Source organism: Uloborus diversus, chromosome 4 (genome assembly GCF_026930045.1).
Source record: "Uloborus diversus isolate 005 chromosome 4, Udiv.v.3.1, whole genome shotgun sequence".
Lineage (NCBI taxonomy): Eukaryota > Metazoa > Arthropoda > Arachnida > Araneae > Uloboridae > Uloborus > Uloborus diversus.
In genome coordinates this window covers 43,366,968-43,390,668 of record NC_072734.1, presented here as the reverse complement: position 1 = coordinate 43,390,668, position 23,701 = coordinate 43,366,968, and the positions used below count along the sequence as shown (strand labels likewise).

Here is a 23,701-nt window from a genome sequence, read left to right as displayed (position 1 = left end):
TCATGATTTAGATTTTTGGGAGTCATATTACATATGGAAAAATGCTAATTTAATCGTCAATGATTTGTCTAGCACTCCCCCTTTTCCTAATGTTTGGAAGTCTGTTATTTGATTTATTTTTTGTCCGTGACGTTTTCTCCTGAGTGCAACTGTCCTCTGTAATTCTGACGTAACCTTGACGTCATCGTTTCCAGTACTGCTCTCATATCTTCTACAACTCGTCTCTCATTCCAATGTTCGCCTCGACTGTGTTTTAGTCGGGTTGAACCTGTCTTCGTTTTTAATTGCACTGATGATGGCACTTGTATTTTAGAGTGCCGAAACAGCTGTTTGCTGGTTTTTTAACCTTTTTTCATTTTGAATTTGTATTTTATATACGTTGTCATATTTTATTCACTATGCAGTACAAAGTTTTCGACTACTTTTTATGTATATTAGTAATTTGTTCAGGATTTCTAACCCTGCTTTAAGATTTTTCTTCTGGGAAAAGAGCAAAAAAGCAAATACAGACATCTAGTCTGAATTTGCCAGTAAGGCTTTTGGTGACAGAAACACAGTACAGTCAACTCTCAATAACTCAAGTTCCAAAGAATGCTAAAACCTTCAAATTACTGTTAGATCAAGCTAGTGGAAGTTCCGAAAGACTTCTCACCAAGTGTTTGGGATCCAATCAATACCTCAAACTAGAGGAATATTACAGTTATAAGGCTTTGAGTTATTACGAGCAGATTGTACGTGTATATATACATTCAAAAATAGAGACGTACCGAGTACTCGGTAACTACTTGGTACTCGGCCTACTCGGCCAATTAGCCGAGTACTCGGTACTCGGCCAAATTCTGATCAGATACTCGGCCAATACCGAGTAGTTGCAAAAAATTGAATATTGTCCAAGACAGATACTAAAATTTATAAAAAAAGAGCAAGCATTATATTCTGCAATCATTTACAATTAAAATTTATAAGTCAAATTTAAATTTTGAGAATAATGAAGTTTGTAATGCTTCAATGGAATAAATCTTTATTTTAATGTCCCCAAAGTTAATAAAACTTATTTATTAAAAATTACGCAAAAAATGTAAGTATAGAAAATATGGAGTTTTTATATTAAAAATGGATTTTTGCTACAAACAAAAATTAGTTATAAAAAATGTAAAAATACGTTTGCTTAAAAAATAAAACAACCTTAAAAGTACAGTGCAGGAACTCTGCAGACACGTGTTTTGGCATTACAAGGAATTCCTTTTTCAATGCACAAAATGGGGGCTGGTAGATTTAAAGGCATCCGACAAAATTTGTATTTTTTTGTTGAATGTCTTTACATTCTTTAGTTCACATGTTATACACTGAAAAAGACGTTCCTAGTAACGGGGGGGGGGGGGTTGGCAGAAACACGTGTCTGGAGTGTTCCTGTACATTTGTTTCATCTGCTTTTAAAAATTATTTATGTTTAGCAGATTAAAACTATAATTGATTGGTATACAGTGAAACCCCTCCTAACGGACACCCCTCTTATGCGGACAATTTTTAATTCCCCAGTTCCAATGCAAATAACATTATTAAACCCCTGTCCTGCGGACACCTCTGTATTGCAGAAAAAAATTTGTCCTGTTAGTGTCCACATTAGAGGGATTTTACTGTTATTTGTTTTAATTCCAACTTGATTAATCATACCTTTTATTTATTTTTAATTTAAAAAATTATTTTTTTGTAAATTTTTGACACAAACAAAATTGTATATATATAATGCGTAATTAAATTTCAGCAGAAATTTAGTTTTAAAAACTATTATATGGACAAGGAGGTTTATACTACTATTCCAATAAGTTCAAAATTCATCACATGTGTGGCTGTGGTTCTTAAAACATAATTGGTACTTGGAACTCGGCCGAGTAGTGAAAGGCCGAGTACTCGGTAACTCGGTACTCGACCGAGTAATAAAAGGCCGAGTACTCGGTACTTGGCTACTCGGCCAAAGTGCTACTCGGTACGTCTCTATTCAAAAACAAATCATACCACGTCCTCTCCCTCTATCAACCGAGCCTCCTCCTCTGCCACTTCTGCCCATTCCACTGCCAGGTCCTCCTTTACCAGACTGCCTCAGAACAGCATCACTATTAACTGATCTGGCCCATATTCGCTATAATGGAATTAAAAAACATGATCAGAAAAAATAACATCTTTTATTAAAAAACAAATTTTTGATACACTTATCTCCTGTTTTACAAGGCACTTGATTTTCATGATTTGTCTTTTTGATACAGTTTATTAATAAAGGACATTTAAAAAAAAAAACTGGTAAAAGCGTACATTCAGAAGAGCAAAACTGCAGTCTATGGATGTGACAACCGGGCTGTCTGGTATATTGCATATAATTTTATGTTTTTCAAGATGTTTTACTTTTGTTATACCGCTCAATCCAAAAAAAAGTGGACATGAGGATGAAAATTCAAATTTCATTCAATATGGTTGAAATTTTGCATACACACTGTTAAAAGTATACTATTTCATATTTTATTGAAAAAAAAATTCATTTATGTCATTAACATTCTTATTTTAATTACTAAAGTGGAACTATATCAGTACGAACTAGACTGCACCAAAACTGCTTATGTTGCATGGTCTATTACAGCTGAACAAATAATTCTAGAAATCTATAAAGTTTCACACATAATCTGACATTCATTAGCAACAGTTTTTTCCTGAAGAGAAATGTCTACTAATCTTCACTACAAAAGGTAAGCATATTTAATTATTCTTAATTACTGTGTCACACCCGCAACAAAAAAATGCATTTATATTTCCACAGAAAAATTTATTTGCCTAAAAGTTTTGAAACTTTGTATTCTAAAATAGTTTACTAAAGTACTTTGAATAACAAACAGAAAAAAAAAATGAATTAATGTTTTAATTGGAGTTATTTAGCATTGCGGGTGTGACGTGTTCCTGTTGCGGGTGTGACATTTAGTTAAAGTCACACCCGCAACATCTTTTTAAATTGAACACAAATGTAATTCTGGAATGCATGTAGATGACAGCACTAATGTTTTAACCTTTGGCCTAACCTTTGGCCTTTGACTTATTTGTCTAGACCCCAGTTAATTCAAAATTAGTATCTTTAGAGCATGTGCAGTTGATTTATTTAGTTTGGTATTCTATATTATTGGTTCTCCGAAGAAACATTTTTGTATTTCTTGATTTATAATTAAGGCAACTATTCAATAAGGTAAGATTTGTTTTTTTTTAAATAAATTTTTAAAAAACCAAAACAATATTTTATCTTTTTTAATATGCATAAAAGTGTATAATTTTGCTTTCAGCATTTGACTTTTTCCCCCTTTACTTTTTAAAACAAATAATGTAATATTAGGGACAGATTATTTTTTACTTCAAATTCAAAATAAATATAGAGAAATAATAAAAATAGTAATGAAACTTTTATTAAAATATTTATTAAAAAAAACTTTGTATAAAATTCTGTCAGTTAAAGTTTTAAATGAATCAAAACTTAATGTTTTTAATTTCATTTGGGGTTAAAAAATTCAAAGAACTTCAAAAAAAAAAAAAAAAAACATGTTCAACAATATATTCTGGGACTTGTAGTGCTATATTTATTCACTTTACACTTTTTTTTGTTTTTGCAGAAGAATGAACAGCACTGAAAGATTCCGAAATCATCATAAAAAGATGAAAGAAAACTCGGCTAAATACTCGGAATATTTTTGAAAAGAAAGGGAAAGAAACAAAGCAAGAATAGAAATTACGAAGAAACTACTTTAAAAAATTATATCTGTGGCCATGAAAAAATAGAAAATGTAGAGGCAAAACCAGAATGAGAGGCAGAGAAAGTGTAGAGAGAGAAAGAAATCTTCGACAAAAGGGGCCACACCATCTCCAGCTGTAGAAACGGAGTCGATGGCAATTTTTTGAAGAGCTCAAACCTTTGGTAATGCAATCCATAGACAGGTACAATCTTCTGTTAATGTCATACAACCATAAAGACTACAACATTAAAATTGCATGGTCATACTTTGCAAGGACTCATAGATAAGGAGCTGTGGATGGTGTTGGTGCGGTAACAAAAAAAAAATGGTGTCACTTGCCGTTCTACAGCTTAGAGCAACAGTCAATTCTGCATCGGATTTTGCCATTTGAGCAGAAAAGGCTCTTAAAAAAATCAGAGTACTTCATTCTGCGGAGAGCGACATCAAAAAAGATGTTGCAAAAATGCTTCACACACGCTGCTGCCTTGTACAAAGCTATACCAAACTTACAATAGGTACACCATGTTGTACCGATCGATATGGGTACAATTCAAGTGGCAGGCACTAACTGCAGAAAGTGCACTGAAGATAGTTTCATTGCTGCCTCAGTCGGAAACGATCTCCCTTGGTAATATAAATGCTATTGGAGATTTTGTAGAATTAGTTTTGTTTTCTACCTCAAAAAAAAAAAGGTCAATTCAAGCAAATAGATGGAGAAGACATACAAGTAGAATACTTGAAAAAAAAAAACCCTTCAGAACATGTATACATCTGGCCCAATCAGTCAGACATATCATGGGAGAAACAGAACATTGTAATAAGAAAACTAACACCCCCTGAAATCATCAATTCTAGATTGGAAATGAGATTTATGTAAAAAAAATTTCCTTAGTTATTTGCAATTTCTCTTATTTATTACTGTGCTAATCATAAAATGTCTGATAACTATTTGTGTATGTTGTTATTTTATTGGCCACACAAGTCACACCCGCAACGGGGTGTCACACCCGCAACGTCAACTTTGAATATTTTTTACAGTGAAACTAATTGAGTGAGTATCTAAATTTTTGTATAGAATAATTAGTTAAGTATTACTGTCTAACATAAAAAAAAACCAGTTCGATCAGTTGATATAATTCACAGAGTTTTGAATGTTTTGATCGCAAGGTGAAAATGCATGTCCTTTTTATGTCACACCCGCAACGGGTAGAAATTAATTTTTTAAAAAATAAATAAAATATCAATCAACTTGCAAATTGGCATCAATGTACCTGCAAGTAATCTTTATTGAAAAATATAAAAATTGAAACCTATACTCTAAAATATTTTTGCTGATGACTAATTTAGTTAGTGTAAATGTCACACCCGCAACTTTGGATTGGGCGATACCCAAATAAAGTGATTGAAGGATATAGTATTTTCTTTGGCAGGGTTTTTTAAATTAACCATTACATTTTAGGGGGGCAAAATTTCAACCTTCTTGGATAAGTGTAAAGCAAGTACCGAATGAAGTAGTAAATATTCACCACATCAATTCAAGGTATAAATCATTACTATACTAGAAACATTTTTATAAAGATTTTAGAAATTTTAGCGAATCCAATTTGCATTTTAACAGTAATGCTTTTTCATTTAATAGTTTTATTTTTTATTTGAGTATCTCTTTCTAATAAATACACACTAATTAAGTCTAAATTTAAAATTATTAGGTTTGATGTAACAAATATGTAAGAGAAAACCATGGGATTAGGAAAAATGTTCAACAATAATTTAAAACACGTATAAAAAATGCAGAAAAATCACAACTTTGAAATATGAGAGAATTTTTTTTTACATGAATAGCAAAACTGTCTTTTAAAAATATACTTTTTAATGAGAAATGTGATGATTTTTGAAGAGGAAAAACTAACTGCACTATTTAACATAAGAAATTTAAAATTTAATTTTTTCTGCATTGAGTTTGGATAAACTTTACTAGAAAGTTGGCTGTTTATTGGAAAAGAAGCAAAATATTACAAAAAGTTTCTTTCAGAACATTTACAACTGCATAGTTCTTTTAAAAGTTTTCTGAAGGGACACTTACAGAACAATTTTCAATATATTTTTGGTTAAAGAAACACCAACCTGTTCTTCTTCTGTCACCGGTGTCAAAGCTAACGGGACTTGGAATTTATCACGCACCAAATGTGGAAATTCCTTTAAATCTTCTGGTAAATCAGGATCTTTTGGTATCAAAGCTAACATTTCCTCACGACCATAGCGAAATTCTGCTAAACGGTATTTTGGAGCAGCTGCAGCAGATGCAGTAGCAGGTTGTGAAGTTGGTGTAGAATCGTGAGCCAACGCACGCAGCCTTAAAGGGAAAAAAATCAACTATGAAGTGCATTTTTAATGGCACAAGCAAACAACATTCAAAGATAACTTTTATAATGTTTAAAAAAATCAATCTAATTGTGAGTAAACAAATCAAAAAAGTACATACCAATCAGGTCCAAAATTCAAAGCAGTTTCAGCCATTTCAATACTCTACTCAAAACTGAAAAGAAAAAACATTTTAGTCTCTAAAGTATTTTAAAAGTAGACTGATAAAATATTATCTTAAGTAGCAATGTAAAAATTTTAAGACATAGCTTTTTTATTTTTTGGCAGAGTTTTTGCAGAGGGGCCCAAAATTTATAGATAAAGGCCTGATCTGCCCAAGGGATTTCATACTGTTACCAGTAAACTAGTCAAATTTCTAAAGTCTTATATAGTCAAATATCAATTTAAAAATTTTAATGGTAAGTTCTTTACTTAAGAATACAGTGAAATTCCATTACAATGAACTTCAAGGGACCGCAAATTTTGTTCGTTGTATCAGGAATTTCATTATAATGGAATTAAGTCTACGTACTAGAAATTTAATCGGGACTAAAATTTTATTTCGTTGAAACGGAAATTTCGTTGTATTGGTATACGTTGTAACGGTATTTCACTGTATTTCAATTAGTAAACAAAGTAGTTTATAAAATATGCAGTGCAAACGCCTTCTTACGATTTAGCTACACAGCAAACACTTATGTTAAAAAGAACACTTAAAAACTATGTAAGACATTTAATTTTCATTCTACAATAAGCATTCCTCGCAGCAGGTAAAACTCCAATTTAACTTTCAAGTTTGCAGCATTTTATTCATCCAGAAGAATTTTTTAACAATCTTTTGATGATTAAGGAGAATATCTTTCTGAGTAAAACTTCAGTGAATTTTACATTTGCCAAAACAGAGTTTAATTTGCTGAATTAATGATTTTGCTGCATTTGGCATGGTGACAAATGCTTAGTAAAAGCCCTGCATTGCTAGCACTCTGTCTGTTATGCTAAATATTAGCTACCAATTTGATGGTGCTCTTGGCTTTGAAGAGTGAACATCTTACTCCAGCTTGGTTTTTGAACAGCGTGAACATTCACACTTCATTTCACACACTGGCTATTCCAGACTGATGAGTCCATAACAAGGAAGAAACTACAATCTCTGGATGTCATAATTGGGATGTCAGTATTTTGCATGCAGTTCTGCCTTAACCCTGCCTTATGGGTGGTAGGTAGCAGACTGCTTATTTCTTTTAAAGGGAAAATTAGATTTACTTTAAGGAAACGAACTCATGTGAGCATCACATGACTTCCTTTTACACCAATTTAAAGTTATTTCTCCATTATTGGCAGTTTTAATGTGATTCAATAGTTTAACTCTTTAAATATCACCAACAATGGCAAAATGGAAACCAGATTAAAAAAAAAAAAACGCCAAATTTGTCGCCAAGTTGGCGACAAAACTTGCCGACCAAAAGCTTGGCGATATACAGTGAAGCATTGTTTATACGTTTTTGAAGGGACTGTATGAAAAAGTGTACAAACGAAAAAATGTATAATAGGTATAGGTTAATGTGTATTAGACTTTGCAGGGACTAATTTTAAAAACGTATAATTGATAAAAATGTATAAAAGAGAAACGTATTAACAATGCTTTACTGTATAGCCAAGTGTTTGCATAAATTATAACACCACTTGAGTTTACATCGAAATTAACAATGATTCCCCCCCCAAAAAGGGGAAAAAGAGCCCTTTAGAAACACCCGAACGCAACCAAAAGGGGAGGTGCACAACTAGACCCTACTAGGAGTCTACATACCAAATTTCAACTTTCTAGGACATACCGTTCTTGAGTAATACGACATACATACGCACATACATATGGTCGTCACGAGAAAAGCCGTTGTAATTAACTCGGGGGGATGTCAAAATGGATATTTCGGGTGCCTATACATTTTTAGGCACTTATGCTAGGTAAATATTAGTATCATTTTACTGTATTGATAGACATTTTACTGAGCTGCAAAAAGTTTTACGTTGGGAAAATAAAATAAAGGCAACACGGGATATAAAACTTCCATTTAAAGAGGAAAAATATTTCATGAACAAAAAATTATAAGGCAGAGTAAAAGTGCATTTGTATGGGTTATTTGTATTTGTAGCAAAGTCTTAGCACCATAGAGATAGGTTATCACTTTCATATAAAAATATGAAAAGAATTATTAAATAATGGTAACACAGGAGACATTTTTTAGTTTGCATGCTTACATTTCTAAGTTTTATGACTAAATTTTTTTAAAAAGTGTGCGGCCAATATTCAAACTATATTCATGTATATATTTACAAACATCTCAAATGTGATTTTGATTCTATTTAAAAAAAAAAATTCATTTTTTCAATTATTGAAAGAGACCTCTTAATTTTTGGAATGACCCTTGTACCTATGTCTTGCCATAAGCCAAATAGGTTATGAACAGCAATATAAAAAATTGCTATATAATACAAAATCTGAAAAATTACTAACAAAATTTTGCAAAACAAATTTAAACATTCTGGAAAAAGAACAATTAAAATATAAAGATTCATCAAAATACACCACTTTATTATTCTGATGCACGGATATTTAACTATGTTTTGAATTAAATTCGTGTGATTTATAGTATCAATTTTTTTTATATTTATTTATTTTTTGAAATAAAAATAAATAAATAAAATTAATTTAAAAAAAATCGAATCATACGCATCTGATTGAAGTGAAGATTTTAAACAAGACGTGCGAGAAGCTTTGTGCGTTTTTGTTTACTTGCTGAAAATGTAAATACCACATTTTTCCCCCTTTTGTTTACGAAAACAATTTTGTCCATCTCTCAAGAATTGAAAAACACGAATAAGCTATTCAAAACGAAAATCGAATAACAAAATAAATTAAAATCAGATTGCAGTTGATTGAAGCATGAACAGATCACGGATTACATTATGTTTTGTTGTTACATCAAACACGTAATCAACAAATAAATTTCAGCGTTACCTACCGCATAATACAATAACAAGAGATAACTCTCACATCCACAGGATGGTATTACTTATTATTGGGTTACATATGCGAGCTGATTTTTCTCAATACTTGGTTGTAATACAAAAAGTCATGTTTTCAGAGGACAAATAAGGATCACGTCTATTATTAAATACTACTAACCTGGCAGCTGACTATAGAAGTAATGTAAATAATGATCAACTTCCGGAACCGCTCTATCAAAGTGGTAACGTAATGTATTAAAAATATTAGTGAAGTGATGATGAATAAATAGATGATATTTTGTACAACGAATGTTACCTTTATATAGCACAGATGAATTATTGTTTTATTGATTTGAGACACGACGACACTATGATCCAAAATGGCAGTATATGTGGTCACGTGACTTTTGCTTTTTAAAGACTTGGGCATCTTCTTTATTTAAATAATGAAATCGAAAGTAAAAACAAAAAAAAAAAAAAAATTCCAACAAAAGTTTTTCAGCTTAAAAAGTATGTAAATTGTAATTTATTTGAAAAAAAAGAAGAATTATAAGAAGAAGTGCATAGTGATGAAAGATTTCATATTTCAGATTAAATTTCATTACTTGAAAATATTTAAGCATGCATGAAAAAGATGAAATTTAGAAGAAGCTTCATGAGTTTTAATTTTTATATAAAATTAAATCAACAGTATATTTACAAAAACCAGTTTTTTTTTAGATGTTGCCAACTCATCCTTTCTACGTTACCATAGATACCTGTACTCTGTTTATTTTTATCCATGTGTGAAATGAAGGACATGCACTCTTGTTTACATTTTATCAAAAAAAAACAGGAAAGAGATTCAGATGTCGTTTCTGAATTCTGAATAACCTTTTATTTTCAATGATTTAAAGATAAATTTTAAAATTGGGGGGTAGAAGGTCTAAATATATTACCAAACGAAACTATTTTTCTGTGAGCTGGGCACACAGGGCAGAATAGTATGTAAAGCAGGGTTGCTTTAGCACAGGTTTTCTATGTTTCTGATTCCATCTCTATTAAAAATTAAAATATTTTTAAATTATTTTTCTAATCCAAAGCTATGCATCTCAACTTAAATTTCTATGTACTACTTTGTTGGCCGAATTCCTTTTATAACTTGCTAAATAGCCCTCTCACATTTTAATAAAATGGTTGATGGTGATCTTTTTTTCTAAGATCCACTAATTCATTCTATTTTATGTGAGAAATTGTACTTAATATTGTAGGGTCCTTTTCCACTGTCTCACTGGTGTAAATTCTGTATTAGCAGTCCTCAAACTTCCTGATATATTTATCAGACATCCTCTTTTTGAATATTCCTTACCAGAAAACCTTTAAAACAGTTCACTAAAACAGTTAGTTTCCAAAGTCCTCAAAATCTTCAGTAAAACAATAGTGACAAAATAACTCTATTATACTGCCTATTTTCAGTTTCATTTGTCATAGTTAAAATAATTATCCAGTTGTAATAAAACCTGGGACAACAACCTAGATTATATAGACTCGGAATTTCCAACTGACAGCCCCATGAATCTAGTTTCTGTCTCTCGTGAAGCCTTCTGGGAAAATTTGCAGCATTAAATTACATAATTTTTGAGAAAATCACATCTGTTCCATATGCTATTCATTAATGAATACTGTATTTTGTAGACTATGAGATACACTTCCGAAATTCAGATGTATTTCATACATGAAATAGTTGATATTCTTCCAAGACAGAGCCTAAGGTGGACATTGTTTTTGGTTGTTATGAGCCAACAACCTCAGTTTCTCCATTGATCATTTTATATGCTTTTAGAAAAGTTTTTTTTTTTTTCCAGTTTGTAATATTCATCATAATGGTTATGGTTCCTCCCATCCCCCACCCCTCTGAAAAAGTATTTTAATCACTGCTATACGGCTGGCTGTACCGTCACAGACTGTTCCAAAACACTTGGAAGTTAGAAAGACCCGATATAGACAAAAGAAGTGTTCCTTTCTCGGTGCTTTCTCAATGCCACAAAACTGAGGCCAGCAATTACAACAAATGGGTAAAATTGGTAGGATTAGTTCTGCCAGAAATATTTGGGCCATGCAACAGGTTGTATCTCTGGATGATCTCAATCAGTTTCAGGAAATATTATAGTTTTCCTCATAACTAAAGTGAAACAGCCTTCTCAATCAAACTAAAGAGAAGCCCACTACAACAATTGAAACTTGAATGTGATGTAGGGTTCCAGATATAGCACGATAATCGGGCACATTTAAAAGAAATCTCACTTAAAAATATTTTGATGTGGGACTTTCTCCCAATTATGTCACGTCTGTTAAAAGACTTTTTAAAAAATTCTCTCAATTTTTAAAAATTCCTGGCAAGATTTTCTAACTCATATTTTTTCCACCAATGGGAACCCTGTGATGTAAGTGACCCGGTATGTTTAAAGTAACCCTGTTTTACAGTACATGTTTTCCATCCTTCACGTTTCGAAAGAAATGCAACCAAGATACAAATGTTTTAAGTCTTCAGTAAAAAACTAAATCTGTTCATGCATAATTAGGACAGGGTTCCAATTTATTGTATGTATCTTCTTATTAAAGAAGATAAAAGTATTTTCAGTTTTTTCTTTAAACATTAGAACTTTTCTCTGAAACTGAAAATGTCATATGTTCAAAAAGATTGCTCTCATGTAATATTTCATAGTGTTTCAACACTATTTGAACTTTGCACAAATTTTGTCTCTAATAATGTAACAGGTCAGTGAGTTTAATTTTACAAAAAATCTGTGTAGTTTCTCTTCAGTTAGATATTAACCACTAATAATATGGAACCTATCCTAAAATAGCCTCACGTGAATGAATAATCTTTTAATATGTGTAAACATTATTTGGAAATTCATTTAAAAATGCTTTCAACTTTAAGCAATGTGCCTAGAATTATTAAAGATGACAAAATGAATAAAAATACGAAATTCTAATAATGACAGCTAAGAAAACATTTTACTCTATGATCACAATTGCTGTAATCTGAAAAAAAAACATTCACTGATGTCTCAAAACTTTATATTTTTGTTTTGTAAATATTTTTCCATATCAGGACAAAGACTAGTCAGTAGTGCAGCATAAACATAACAAGCCAACATAATGCTTGGATATATCAATGTATCTTATTTTAAATGCTTCTAAGTGAGTTCTGTCAGTAAGCAAGAGTTTGGTAATACTTTATTTGGAATGTGCTGTTCAATGGGTAGGTCACCATTCTATGGTTTAAAAAAAAGGTTCCGATTTCCATCGGGTAGGGCAAGAAAAAGGTGTCAAATGATGTTTTAAGGATATATATAAAATTTCATTTGATAAGGAGTTCGTTTTCTGCCTCCGGATTGACTTAGAAAAATCCGTATTTAAGGAAAAAAATATTTTTATTAAAAACTGGAAAAACAAAATACAAATATATACAACAACTTCAAGTTGTCCAAATATTAATCATTCATTTACAAAAACGTTTATGATAATCATTAATTAACAAAATTTAAAAAAATCATCTTTAAATAGCTTGAAAGACCTTCTTACTATCAAGTTTTGGCATAAGAGACTGGGACTCCAGTTGGTTCTTTATTAAATCTTCTCTTTCAGACTTTTAGTTGAAACTTCTGTCAGTTTTAACTGCCCTTTCACATTGGTGCCCATCCTCCTGCCCAAGCGGGATAATGCACCCTCCTCAAATGCTAAAGAGTACCCCCCAGAATGAGAGAATATCTTCGTCAGAGGTTGATTTTAGTATTGGTGGATCAGGCATTCTTCCAGTCATTGAGATCCATGTAAGGATCAAACTTAACAACAAGAATTTGAAAAAGTCTGAGTCTATTTTGAGTCAGTTTTGCTAAACACTTTCAGTTTCGAAAATCCAACAGGCTGCCAATTCACGGATGTGCTATTCCAAGTCTGTCAGCATTACAATAAATTATATTAATTTTTAGGCTGTGCAAAAACAGTTTCTTTGGATTATGGGATCTATTTTGCCCTTCAACTCAGTTTATAAATATCTAGTTGCAACGATGAGTTTGAACAAGTGATGAGCCCCATCTTCACATAAAGGGTAACTTTTGATAGCAAACCTTTGGAGCATTAACTTTGACGACATAATTCCAAGAATTAGTAAATTTTCAGAAAGAGATTCCACTGAAACATACAAAGAACTTGATTAGCACGAGTTAGCCATCAAGCATTATACATTTTTCAGGGCTTTGTTTCTTGCCTGGGCAGATTTTTGTGCAACTTTGTGCTTCCGACAAAGCATGTTTTTCCCAATAATTTATGTTTGTAAAAACAAATTAAAATCTACTTGTATTTACTATCGTAACCGTAATGCTTGTAGTAGTAAATTTATCCATACAGTAGAAGACCGTTATAATAAACACCTTGGGACCAGAGCTTTTGCGTTATATAGATCATTTCTCAAATTTTTAAACTAATATTCAGAATATATCTATATATTAACACTTCAGAATGAGTTTTATTTGCAATGAGTATTAAAGCCCCAATATTACAATTCACAAATAAATATGTTTCACAATCAAAATTCTGCACTTCTGCTAGCTTCATGGTTTGCATAACAGCTGCATTTTCAAGAGCCATCTGGTATTTTCTGTTTACTATGAGTACTAATTTTCAATTCAAAAGCTTTGCAATAAGATGGAAATATGAAAAACTTCAAAATTTAATTTGCCTAACAATTTTTATTTTTGCAAAGCCAAACAGTGGGATTTTTTAAACTTCAAAACCTATTGTTTACTTCTGAAAAGTAGTGCGGTTTATAGAGAATTGCGTTATACAGGTTGGCGTTATAACCGTCTTCTACTGTATAAGCATTTGAAGTTTGAAGCCTATAAAGGTCCCTTGAATTTATCCTCACTGTTCGTATTCAATAGAATAGATACATGAAGTAATGACATCAAAATGTCTTCAGTTTCTTCTTGAGGCTAAAGCTGCGATTTCTCTCTCTCTTCTTTTTTTTTTTTTTTCGTACAAATGATGCAGTGAGAAGCAAAGGGATGTAAGTGGACATTTTCCAGTTTTGAGTAAAACGTGTTTAAAGATAAGATCCTAGGTAGTCTTTCATTGAATTTTTTTTTTCTAAATCATGCTGTATAGCAATAACTACCAGGGCTACTAGCACCATCTCTTGCCCCAAGACAGAGGAGAGGTTCAAGTAACATGTGTACAGTTTATCTCTAAATTTTTAATTTTGCCACTTACAGCCCTTAGCTTCTCGCTCCCTCAAATGTAGTTGTTAACTGTATCTTTGCATTTGCAAGATGAAATGTCGTATAGCAGTTTACTAGCTTAGTAAAATGGTTCTAATTATTTTCTTAAGTATTTTCGGATAGGATTTCAAAATATTGTTGCATTTCAAGAAATAGATTTTTAGCACCTCTTAATCATTTATGTTGCATGGTAGGCAGGAAGCATTTGACCAAATTCACACATTTCAGCCGATTCTAACACCTAAAATGGCAGGTATGAATTTAAACATGGTACAAATTGAAAGTTTGATCACTTGCTTCTGTAAACAAAGTAACATTTATTATTATTGCAATCTTACAGGGAACATATCCTATTTGGGTCAGGAAATCCAATTTTCAAACTCAATCTGGAGGCAAAAAGACTTATCAGAATGGAATAAAATTTCACACATGTTAGTTTGAGACCATTTAGCATCTTTTTAACCCTCTGCCATTAACATTTTGAAAAAAAAAATGACCCACCCTACTATTCAGTTTATTTTCAGTAATATTCTTCATTATAAAAGGAAAATATTATCCAACTGGATGGAGAATTCAGAAAGCCATTAAGTTAATAAGTGAAATGTTAGATTTAAAGTATTATTCTAGTTTTAAAAAGCTTAGTTTGATTAGTCTGGGGTGGGGGGGGGGAGGAGAGCCAGAGAGGGAAATGATCCAGGTGTTTATAGCAAAATGAGAGTTTTTAATAGGTTAAATTTTGCACAAATGGCAGAATCAAGGGTCACTCTGGTTCCAGCTTCTAAATCTAATGTTACAATTTTTTTTAATGCTCAACCTTGAATGAAAAGTTGTTCAAATCAAAAAGTAGAACATGAGAATGAAGTGTCTTGGGTAGGAGCTCACAAATATAAAAACATTTTAATGCAAGTAAGATAATGCTCAAAAGTTATTCAGCAGGGAGGGAGTGTCCCTTAAGTGTCCGTTAACTTCAAATTCTCCATTTTTCAACATATATTCTGAAATAATTAATTTATTGTTGACTAAGCCATGTTTTTAAGAGATAATAAACTGTCTTCTTTTAAAAAACTTTTACAAAAAAATTAGACTTCAAAATACTATTGCTTTATTAAAAGTTGAAAGGATAAAAGTACACGATTTCTGGGAAAAGTAAATACCCCATTACACCTCCTGTAAAGCCACTGTTGGTTATACTGCAATTAGAGCTAAAAAGGAAAAAATGACACAAACTGGATCTTTTAAATTCACTTGGGGAAAAAAAAAATCAGCCGTTTTCAAACCTATAGAGAGTTATGTAAAACTCAGTAAATGAGCCACAACTATCTCAATACCTGTAGTTGGCTTATTACTTAGAATTTGAGGTTAAAAACTCACACACACACAAAAAAAAAAAAAAAAAACTATCTAAAAGTGCAAAATTTAGGCTCATATTTTATATTCTTAATGTATACAGTTTTAGAACATTTTATTTATTGTTGCAAATTCCATTTTTGGCAAGAAAATTTTAAAATAGACTTTCTAGTTAAATTTTAAACTACATTTAAAATATCTCCACCTTTTTTATAGGGTGTTAACTGATTTAGTGATCAAAAATTCCTAATGTTTCCAGCATATCATATATTTTGTTTTTTCAATTTCATTACAAAATGCTGTCAATCAGAAGGGGAGGACTGGCCCACGGGCTGATGTGCCCTCCCGCCTATGCGCCCTCAAGCATAAACACATTTTTCAATTATTTTTTTAAATTTTTGGATGCAACTTCCGTATTTTTTTTTTTAATTTTGCGCTCACAAAACTGAAACTTTTCTTTGTTTTTTCTTTCTTTTTTTTAAACTCGTAAACCTGTGTACCACCATTTCTTTTTTCCTTTCTTTGTTTTTTGCACCTTTTTTTTTAATTGCATGTTTTTTTTTTTTTTTTTTTATTGCTTTTTTTTTTTTTGCGCCCTTTGGAGGCCAAGTTTGGTGCCCTCTTGCAGGACCCAGTCTGCACATCTATCAGTAGTGTAATTTATTGATAAAACCTTTTCTTCATACGCATTAGTTTTACCATCATATTATGATATTTTTAAAAACTCACATTAAAAATTAAATATTAATTTCTAGCACTAGATTTTGGTACTTGCATTTGTACTGCAGACAGGGTTGGCTCAGCTAGCATAATTTTGTTCAATAATTTTACAACTGCTAAAGGGGAGGGAAGAGACGATTGAGTCAAACTTTCTTGTGTTTTAGGACTGACTTAGTATACAAGATTATTGAAATCAAAAAATAGCCAAACTGAAATTGTCATATAACTTTTGGTAGTTATGATACAGTAGATTTCCAATTAACTTGCTCTAATGAGACGAGGGCAAGAACCAGTAAAGCAAAATTTTAGTTAAAGTGGAGTATGTAAAAAATATATGTATGATTGATCAATGAGTTTGAAAAATTGCTTACAAAAATTAAATAGATTGAATTGCCTTTAACAATTAAAAGCAATTATTAGCAAAAGCATTCCCCAAGGGAGTGATTTCATTCACCATTTGAAGGAATGCTAATTTTTTTTTAATCTTCTGAAGGGTGGAAATTTCATAACTTGATGTTAATTCCGGCATTTTTTTAGTTGCAACATTAAAGGAGAAAGCAAATTCCTATGGTCCTTAATAGCATAAATCACGCCTTCATCCACGTGGTTAGAGTCATCATCATTACAAATCATGGTTAAACAGAGGTTGGTTAATCAGGAGTCTACTGTACTATCAAAGCGAGATTTTAACAAATGTATTTGATAAAACAAAAAAGGATAATCATTAAAAAAGTTATAAATGAAGCCTGTGTTCAATTTTCAGAAATCCACAAATCGTTGAAAAACCTTTCAGAAGAACAAAACCAAATTGTCTTTACTTTGCTTCCACTGAAAATACCTTTAGATATAAGCATACCATTAATAACTGAAGAAGTATATTGGAAAAGAAAATGCCTTGAGAAAGGACAGAGTTATGTTGATTATTGGCTGTCCAACTGCAGCTGGCGAAAAGCTTTTGTTTTCTCTTACGTGGAGTTTCTCTTGGACAGTTGCATTTCTGGAAAAATTAGTTTTGCAAAAATTGAAAAAGATTTAGCTATCTGTCAACAACTTTGTCAAAAATTAAAAATTAATGGATATAAGTGGAATTTGTTTGACAAAGTTGAAAGCCCGATAAAGGATAGGCAGGTTTTTGAAGATCAGTTTGAAAAAATATTCACTCTCTTGGGTCACCTTGAAGAATTTGATATAAACATAATACCTCGAAATTATGAAGATTGTAATGAGTCGACAAATGCTATAGCGGGTATCTTCCTTTCAATTCTCGTAAAAAACTTACACAAACTTGAAAAACTGCAAAAATTCACCATCAGTGGCACTTACATGGGAACAAGTGAAATAAAACACCTGATGAGTAATATATGCTTAAAAGAACTTCAAGAATTGAGGCTTTCATGTTGTTTTATTTCTGACGTGTCTTGTGAGTCAATTGCTACACTCCTTTCCTCTTCAAAGTTACAGAATCTAACTTTGTGTAACAATAATATTGGAAACATTGGCATAAGGAAATTTTCAATGTCTTTGCATGAAAATAACTCACTAACTGAACTAATTTTGAGTAAAAACTGCATTGAAAATGAAGGAGCTGTAAATCTTGCAGAATGTTTAAAGACAAATAATTGTCTAAAGAAACTTGATCTTTCCTATAATAAGTTTGACCAAGATTCTGTTCATGCCTTTTGTAGTCTTATTCAAAATAATAAAGTATTATGCTGTCTCAATTTATCTGGAAATTTTATAGGAGAGGTAAGACAACTTTTTTTTCTTAATTTTGAATCTATAATAACTTTTATCCATTAATGTCAGCGCTGAAGTTGTAAAAAAATATTTGAGGGAACTCATCTTGGGACTCCATAAAAAGTTGAGTAGTTTGAAACAAATTTGCATTATCATCACAATAAAAAACAAATTACTTTGGGGCATAACATCTCCCTAATTACAGTACTGACTAATGTTATTACAGAGTGGCGACAGATCAGGGAAATCAGTTAGATCAGGGAAAAGTCAGGGAATTTCGAAAAAATAACAAAAAATCAGGGAAAATTGATTTTATGAAGAAAAAAATTTTTTTTCTTTTACTTTGCAAAATTAAGTACCGTTATTCTCTATGCATTTTCCGTCAATTATTTGTATTATTAAGTTTGCTTTCACGCTTTCAACACTACGTAAAATAAACAACCCTACAGGCAAACAGGAAACCGTCGTTAATGCCTTAGCTCCTTTGCCTTTATTCCATTGTCTCGAAGTAATAAGCGTATTGTAATCAAGATTTCAAGAAGAAATCTTAGTTTTGTGAATTAATACTGATCAAAGCTTAAAAGTTATTACTTCTTCGCGTATTTAATGCAATTGCTAAAATTGAATTTTGAATCAAAAAAACTTTGCTTTTTGCAGTTATACTGCCGTTATTTGCTGTCACCGCAGATTAGAAAGGTTTACTTTTTTCAGACTTAAATGATTCTTTTATTTTAAAATTAAGTTGTATTCTTTTATATATTTTGAAATTAACCAATTGCTTTTTTTCCCCTTGCATTTTCCCTTTTGTTACAAAAGCAACCTAAGATTTTTTTCGATACATGCTGAAATCGTTTGAAATAGAGTTAACTTGTGCACTAAAGTAAATATCTTTATTTTTTTATTGTTAAAATGCTGTAATCATTCATTAAAATCTATGTTCTTGATTAGAGAAAAGCTCCCTATGAATGGATTTGAAAAGGTTTCATCTGTTTTGCATAAATATGTCAATTAGTTATATAAGAATAACTACATTACTTCTATTATTTCACTATTACTTGTTTTTCTTGCAACAATTATTATACTGTTTGAAAATTTAGTGTAAAATAATTTCAATTACTTTTTAGTTATATCCTAAAGACACATATGTTTTTAAGAGTGATTTTAATAATTTCTTAAAATTCTTATGCTAAGTGGTTACTGGAAGTAAAGTATTTCTTTTAATTTTATATAACTTTCCATATAGAAAAATTTAATATACTGTTTTGTAGGGGTTTTTTCCAAAAAAAAAAAAAAAAGACTTGATATGTTTTTTTTAAACATTTTATTAAAAAAACAGCATTTTTTAAAAATTATGTCTTTAGTTCAACAGCTTTACACAAATTAAATCGTTTAAAATACTGCATTTTATGCAAACATACAATGGATTTCAAGTAGAGCAAAGAAAGGAAACCATTATCATTGGTAACGTAAATCAGGGAAATTTGATGAACCTAATCAGGGAACTTTTTTTCACAGTTCCTGTCGCCACCCTGTATTAATATGTGAAGAACACTGTTACACTAAAAAGATACAAGTATATTTTGTGGGGTGAATGTTACAAGTACGAAACTGATATTCAGTTCTTTTTCTACTGCTTTAGGAAAACTCAACAAAGTACATTCAAACCTTCTGTGCAGGGAATAGGGACCACATAAATCGCATAAAAAAACTCGCTCAAAACTTCACAAATAGCTATAAAAAAATTTTTTGCAACACGTTTAAAAATTATATTTTTATGCGGTGAATAGGGATTGCATAAAAAAATTCCCACACAGAAAATAACTCTAAACTTTACGAAATAACAAGGAATTGCTTTTTTTAATGAAAAGAAGACATGGCAGCTACTTGGAATCTCGGCAAGCCTTTTATAATCTGATTAATAATCAATACACATGAGAAAATTTATTTACATACGTTCTTATTTTAGACATACAAAACTTTCCATAACGTATAACCATTAGCCTTTGTAGTCTGACAATACGTGAACTATTTTGTAGTAAACTGGTTCAAAATGGCATTCATCAATTGTGGCAGCAAAAAGCAAAGGGATGTAAGTGGGCATTTCAAAATTTTGAGTAAAACATATTTAAAATTCCGATCCTAAGTAAGCTTGAATATAAATTAGGCTTGTTATCTTGAAATTTTTAATTTTGACTCATACATCCCTTTGCTTCTCACTTCCACAATTGAAAACATTTCCTCGCACTTGTTTTACAAGTAACTTCATCAATTATGTTCCACTTTAATTGAAATTTCCATATACTGCACAAAAAAAAAAAAAAAAAAAAAAACTGCTGAAAGCCTGCACAAATAACAGGTTTGAGTGTAACCTTTTTTTCCCCTGTTTTGGGAGAATGTGAAGATTGATTTAAATGTTATTAAACCACTAGTTCTAAATTTTAATTAATTAGAAGTATTTGGGTAATTTGAACAAAAGTAAAACATTCTATTTTTTTTTAAATTTGCAGTTACCTAGTAGTAATACTCAGTTTATGATCTGCAAGAATGATTCTGCAATTTCACACTCATATAGGAACCTTTGCTCCTTCAGGCGATGATGAGGATGAAATATCTATGAACAGAAATGATGTCTACAAAATTAGAACCATTTCAATGGGGGGAAAATGCAGGGAAGAACTGCCTCTGTTTTTGCAGAAAATGGTGAAAATGTTTTTCCTGAGCAAAGGAAACTTTTGATCTTGCAACAGTTAAAAATTTAATATTTATATAGTAGAATGGGTTTTCAATGCAAAAAAAAAAAGATATTAAATTACAGTAGAATAACCTTTATAATGCCAACCTATATAACGCAATTCTCTATAAACCGCACAACTTTTCAAAAGTAAACAATAGGTTTTGAAATTTCCCTCTGTTTTGCCTTACAAACATAAAAATTGTTAGGCAAATTAAATTTTGAAAAAGTTTTTCAACTTTCCATCTCAATTCAAAGTTTTTAAATGAAAATTAGTATCCACAGTAAAATACCAGATGGCTCTTAAAAATGCAGCTGTTATGCAAACAATGAAGTTAGCAGAAATGCAGGAGAATTCATTTTCTTTTGATTGTGAAACATATTAATTTGGAAATGATTAATTGTATAATTAGTGCTTTAATGCTCATTGCAAATAAAACTCATCCTGAAATACTAATATATAGACACATTTTGAATATTAGTTTCAAAATTTGAAATGACCTATATAAAGCCAAAACCTGTTCAACACAAAAGCTCTGGTCCCAAGGTGTGCATTATAACGGTCTTCTACTCTATGTTTTGACAACTAAAATCAACTAAACTAAGATCCTATCTTGTGTAATTTATTGTATGCACACTAGTTACATATTAAAAAATAAATGTTGTTAATGCACAATTGTTTTTCTATTCATAGCAAAAGGATAGTGCAGTCTTGCATAATATAGACGAACGTGCGAACGTCGTTCGCAGAAAATTTTTGGCTCTGCAGAAATTTATTTTTCACTACTAACGTTAATTTAAAAAAAAAAATGAATTTTTTAAAAAAAACCCCACATTTTATTTCTGCTTCTCCTAAATCTTATGCAAAATTAATCTAAAAAATAATTATTTCTTCTTGAAATTGCGATTATAGTACGCTAATTACTTAAAAGACAAAGGAGTCAACAGTTGCAAATCAAGTCGAGACCGCTCCTACTATGACTGTATAGTTTTTTATTTTACACAACCTGGATCGCGTAAGGGGAAAATTCAAGTACATAAAATAAACAACTTTACAGACTACGAAACGATCACTCCCGCTGTAAATTGAGTTCAAATGCGTTGGCGTAGGAAGAGGGGGGGTGGAGCACTAATGTAAAACTTTTTTAACAGATAACATGCAGAAAATACAGTATTTATTTTTTCAGAAATACTTAATTTCAAACAAATAAGTAGTTTTGTTGATTTGTGTACAAAATCAAATATCTTCATAAAATTTTCAAGTAAAAAGCAGATAGCTCATGTTTTATCAGATCTACATGAACTTTTTCACTGTAAAATGAAAGTAATAATAATGATCATGTGATTGATATTGAGCAAAAAATAATAGTTTAAGCAGTTTTCTTCAGTTAGTGAAAAGTAAGCATAAACTATATGCTGTTTTAAAATAAATAAATAAATAAATAAAAATAAAGTCCCCCCCCCCCCCTTTTTTTATATTTTTGTATAAAAGCGTGAATAAGGCAAAATAGTTATTTGCAGAAAATTTTCCAGTTAGGATTTGTGTTCGCAGAAAGCTTTTCATTTTATCTAAGTCTGGGATAGTGCTAAGTTTTTGAGTAAATTTTAATATTCACCACTGCGGGAAATATAATGAAATTATAAGTTTGATCAAACAAGCTCTATTATTGGATCACCAGACAGGCATAGATACTATTCTTCAATTTGCTTGATTTACATTCCTAAGCTTAAAATATTAAAATGCATCTTATTTTCCAATAATTTATGCATTTTTAATATAACCTATTCCTTAATTATTCAAAACCATTAATTTGCTTTGTTTGAAAAAAGTTTAATTACATTTCAAAAGATTCATTTAATAATTTATTTAAAAGAAATTGTTTCTGTTTTTAGGAAGCTGGAAATGAAGTAACTCAAGCTATGAAAGGAAATAAAAACATATTGATTTTTGGTGTGCAGTTCTGTGGATTCAAAAAGAGTGATGAAGATACAATTAGTTTAACAGTCTTGAAAAATAATGAAAAGCAGTATAATGAAATCATAGAAGACTAATTCTTTACACATTCAAGTCGACAATTAAACACACAATATTTTCAACAACCTTTTATTATTTTCATCAATGTAAAATCTGCAGAATTCAATAATATATATGTATTTTAAATATTGACACATTCTGAATGATTTATAATTTAATCTAATTATATAGTTTACAGCTTGCTCATATCAATCATTTTTTAAAATTTGTTACAATGATTTGTATTTTCTTGTGTGTGTGTGTGTGTGTGTGTGTGTTTTTTTTTTTTTTTTTTTAATCATTGAATTTGATTTATACTAAAGTTTCAAAAAAAGTTTTCGTAGTAAACTTAAGACCAAAGCAGTTTAGTCTTATTTTATTATTATTATTTTTTTAATATTACATATTTTAGCATTTGACCTGCTACAAGTAACTTAAATCCTTCATATTAAATTGAAACCATTTGATTAGGCACAATTGCAATGCAAATTACATGCCCTCTGAATAAACCTGAAAATGCAAATTTTTAACTAATCACCAGTAGCCAGTAGACTTTTTAATTCTTTTAATTTAGTAGTCACTTTTTTCTGATTGCTAGCCTCTTCATACAGTCCTATTTTTTAGATGTACAAAAAGGCACTACTCTAAAAAGGCAATAAGGCAATCTGTAGAATAAAATATTGTCATATGAGACCTAGCTACAATTTCATTCATTTGCATTTTTTTCCCTTCTTCCCTCCATCCCAATAGTGGGTCA

General features: G+C 30.8%; 2 protein-coding genes across 4 annotated transcripts in view; one reads left to right on the top strand and one right to left on the bottom strand.

The window, feature by feature from the left end:
* LOC129219624 (GRB10-interacting GYF protein 2-like) overlaps positions 1-9,518 on the bottom strand; it is an 85,835-nt gene extending 76,317 nt beyond the window's left edge. The window contains exons 1-5 of one of the 3 annotated variants that reach the window (XM_054853883.1): positions 9,448-9,478; positions 9,310-9,362; positions 6,247-6,300; positions 5,889-6,117; positions 2,017-2,140 (exon numbers count right to left, since the gene is read on the bottom strand). In XM_054853883.1, coding sequence (XP_054709858.1) covers positions 2,017-2,140; positions 5,889-6,117; positions 6,247-6,281 — 388 coding nt within the window. In that variant the 5' untranslated portion in view covers positions 6,282-6,300; positions 9,310-9,362; positions 9,448-9,478. Of the gene's footprint in view, positions 1-2,016; positions 2,141-5,888; positions 6,118-6,246; positions 6,301-9,309 lie in introns of all 3 variants that reach the window. The other 2 variants (XM_054853881.1, XM_054853882.1) reach the window with 2 other exon arrangements.
* Positions 9,519-11,160: 1,642 nt separating this feature from the next.
* On the top strand, positions 11,161-23,692 carry LOC129219751 (dynein regulatory complex subunit 5-like). Its single transcript, XM_054854045.1, has 3 exons — positions 11,161-11,888; positions 17,226-18,208; positions 22,824-23,692. Exons 1-3 carry the CDS (start codon positions 11,792-11,794, stop codon positions 22,980-22,982), a joined length of 1,239 nt encoding a protein of 412 aa, XP_054710020.1. The 5' UTR covers positions 11,161-11,791; the 3' UTR covers positions 22,983-23,692.
* The last annotated feature ends 9 nt before the right edge of the window (positions 23,693-23,701 follow it).

What these genes read in the sequence shown, in the direction of transcription:
- LOC129219751 (XM_054854045.1), top strand. Translation starts at nt 11,792, where the DNA reads ATGTCATATGTTCAAAAAGATTGCTCTCATGTAATATTTCATAGTGTT. An exon ending in TGTCTCTAATAATGTAACAG is followed by an intron (nt 11,889 to 17,225) that starts GTCAGTGAGTTT and finishes TTCAATTTTCAG; the next exon opens with AAATCCACAAATCGTTGAAA. An exon ending in CTGGAAATTTTATAGGAGAG is followed by an intron (nt 18,209 to 22,823) that starts GTAAGACAACTT and finishes TTCTGTTTTTAG; the next exon opens with GAAGCTGGAAATGAAGTAAC.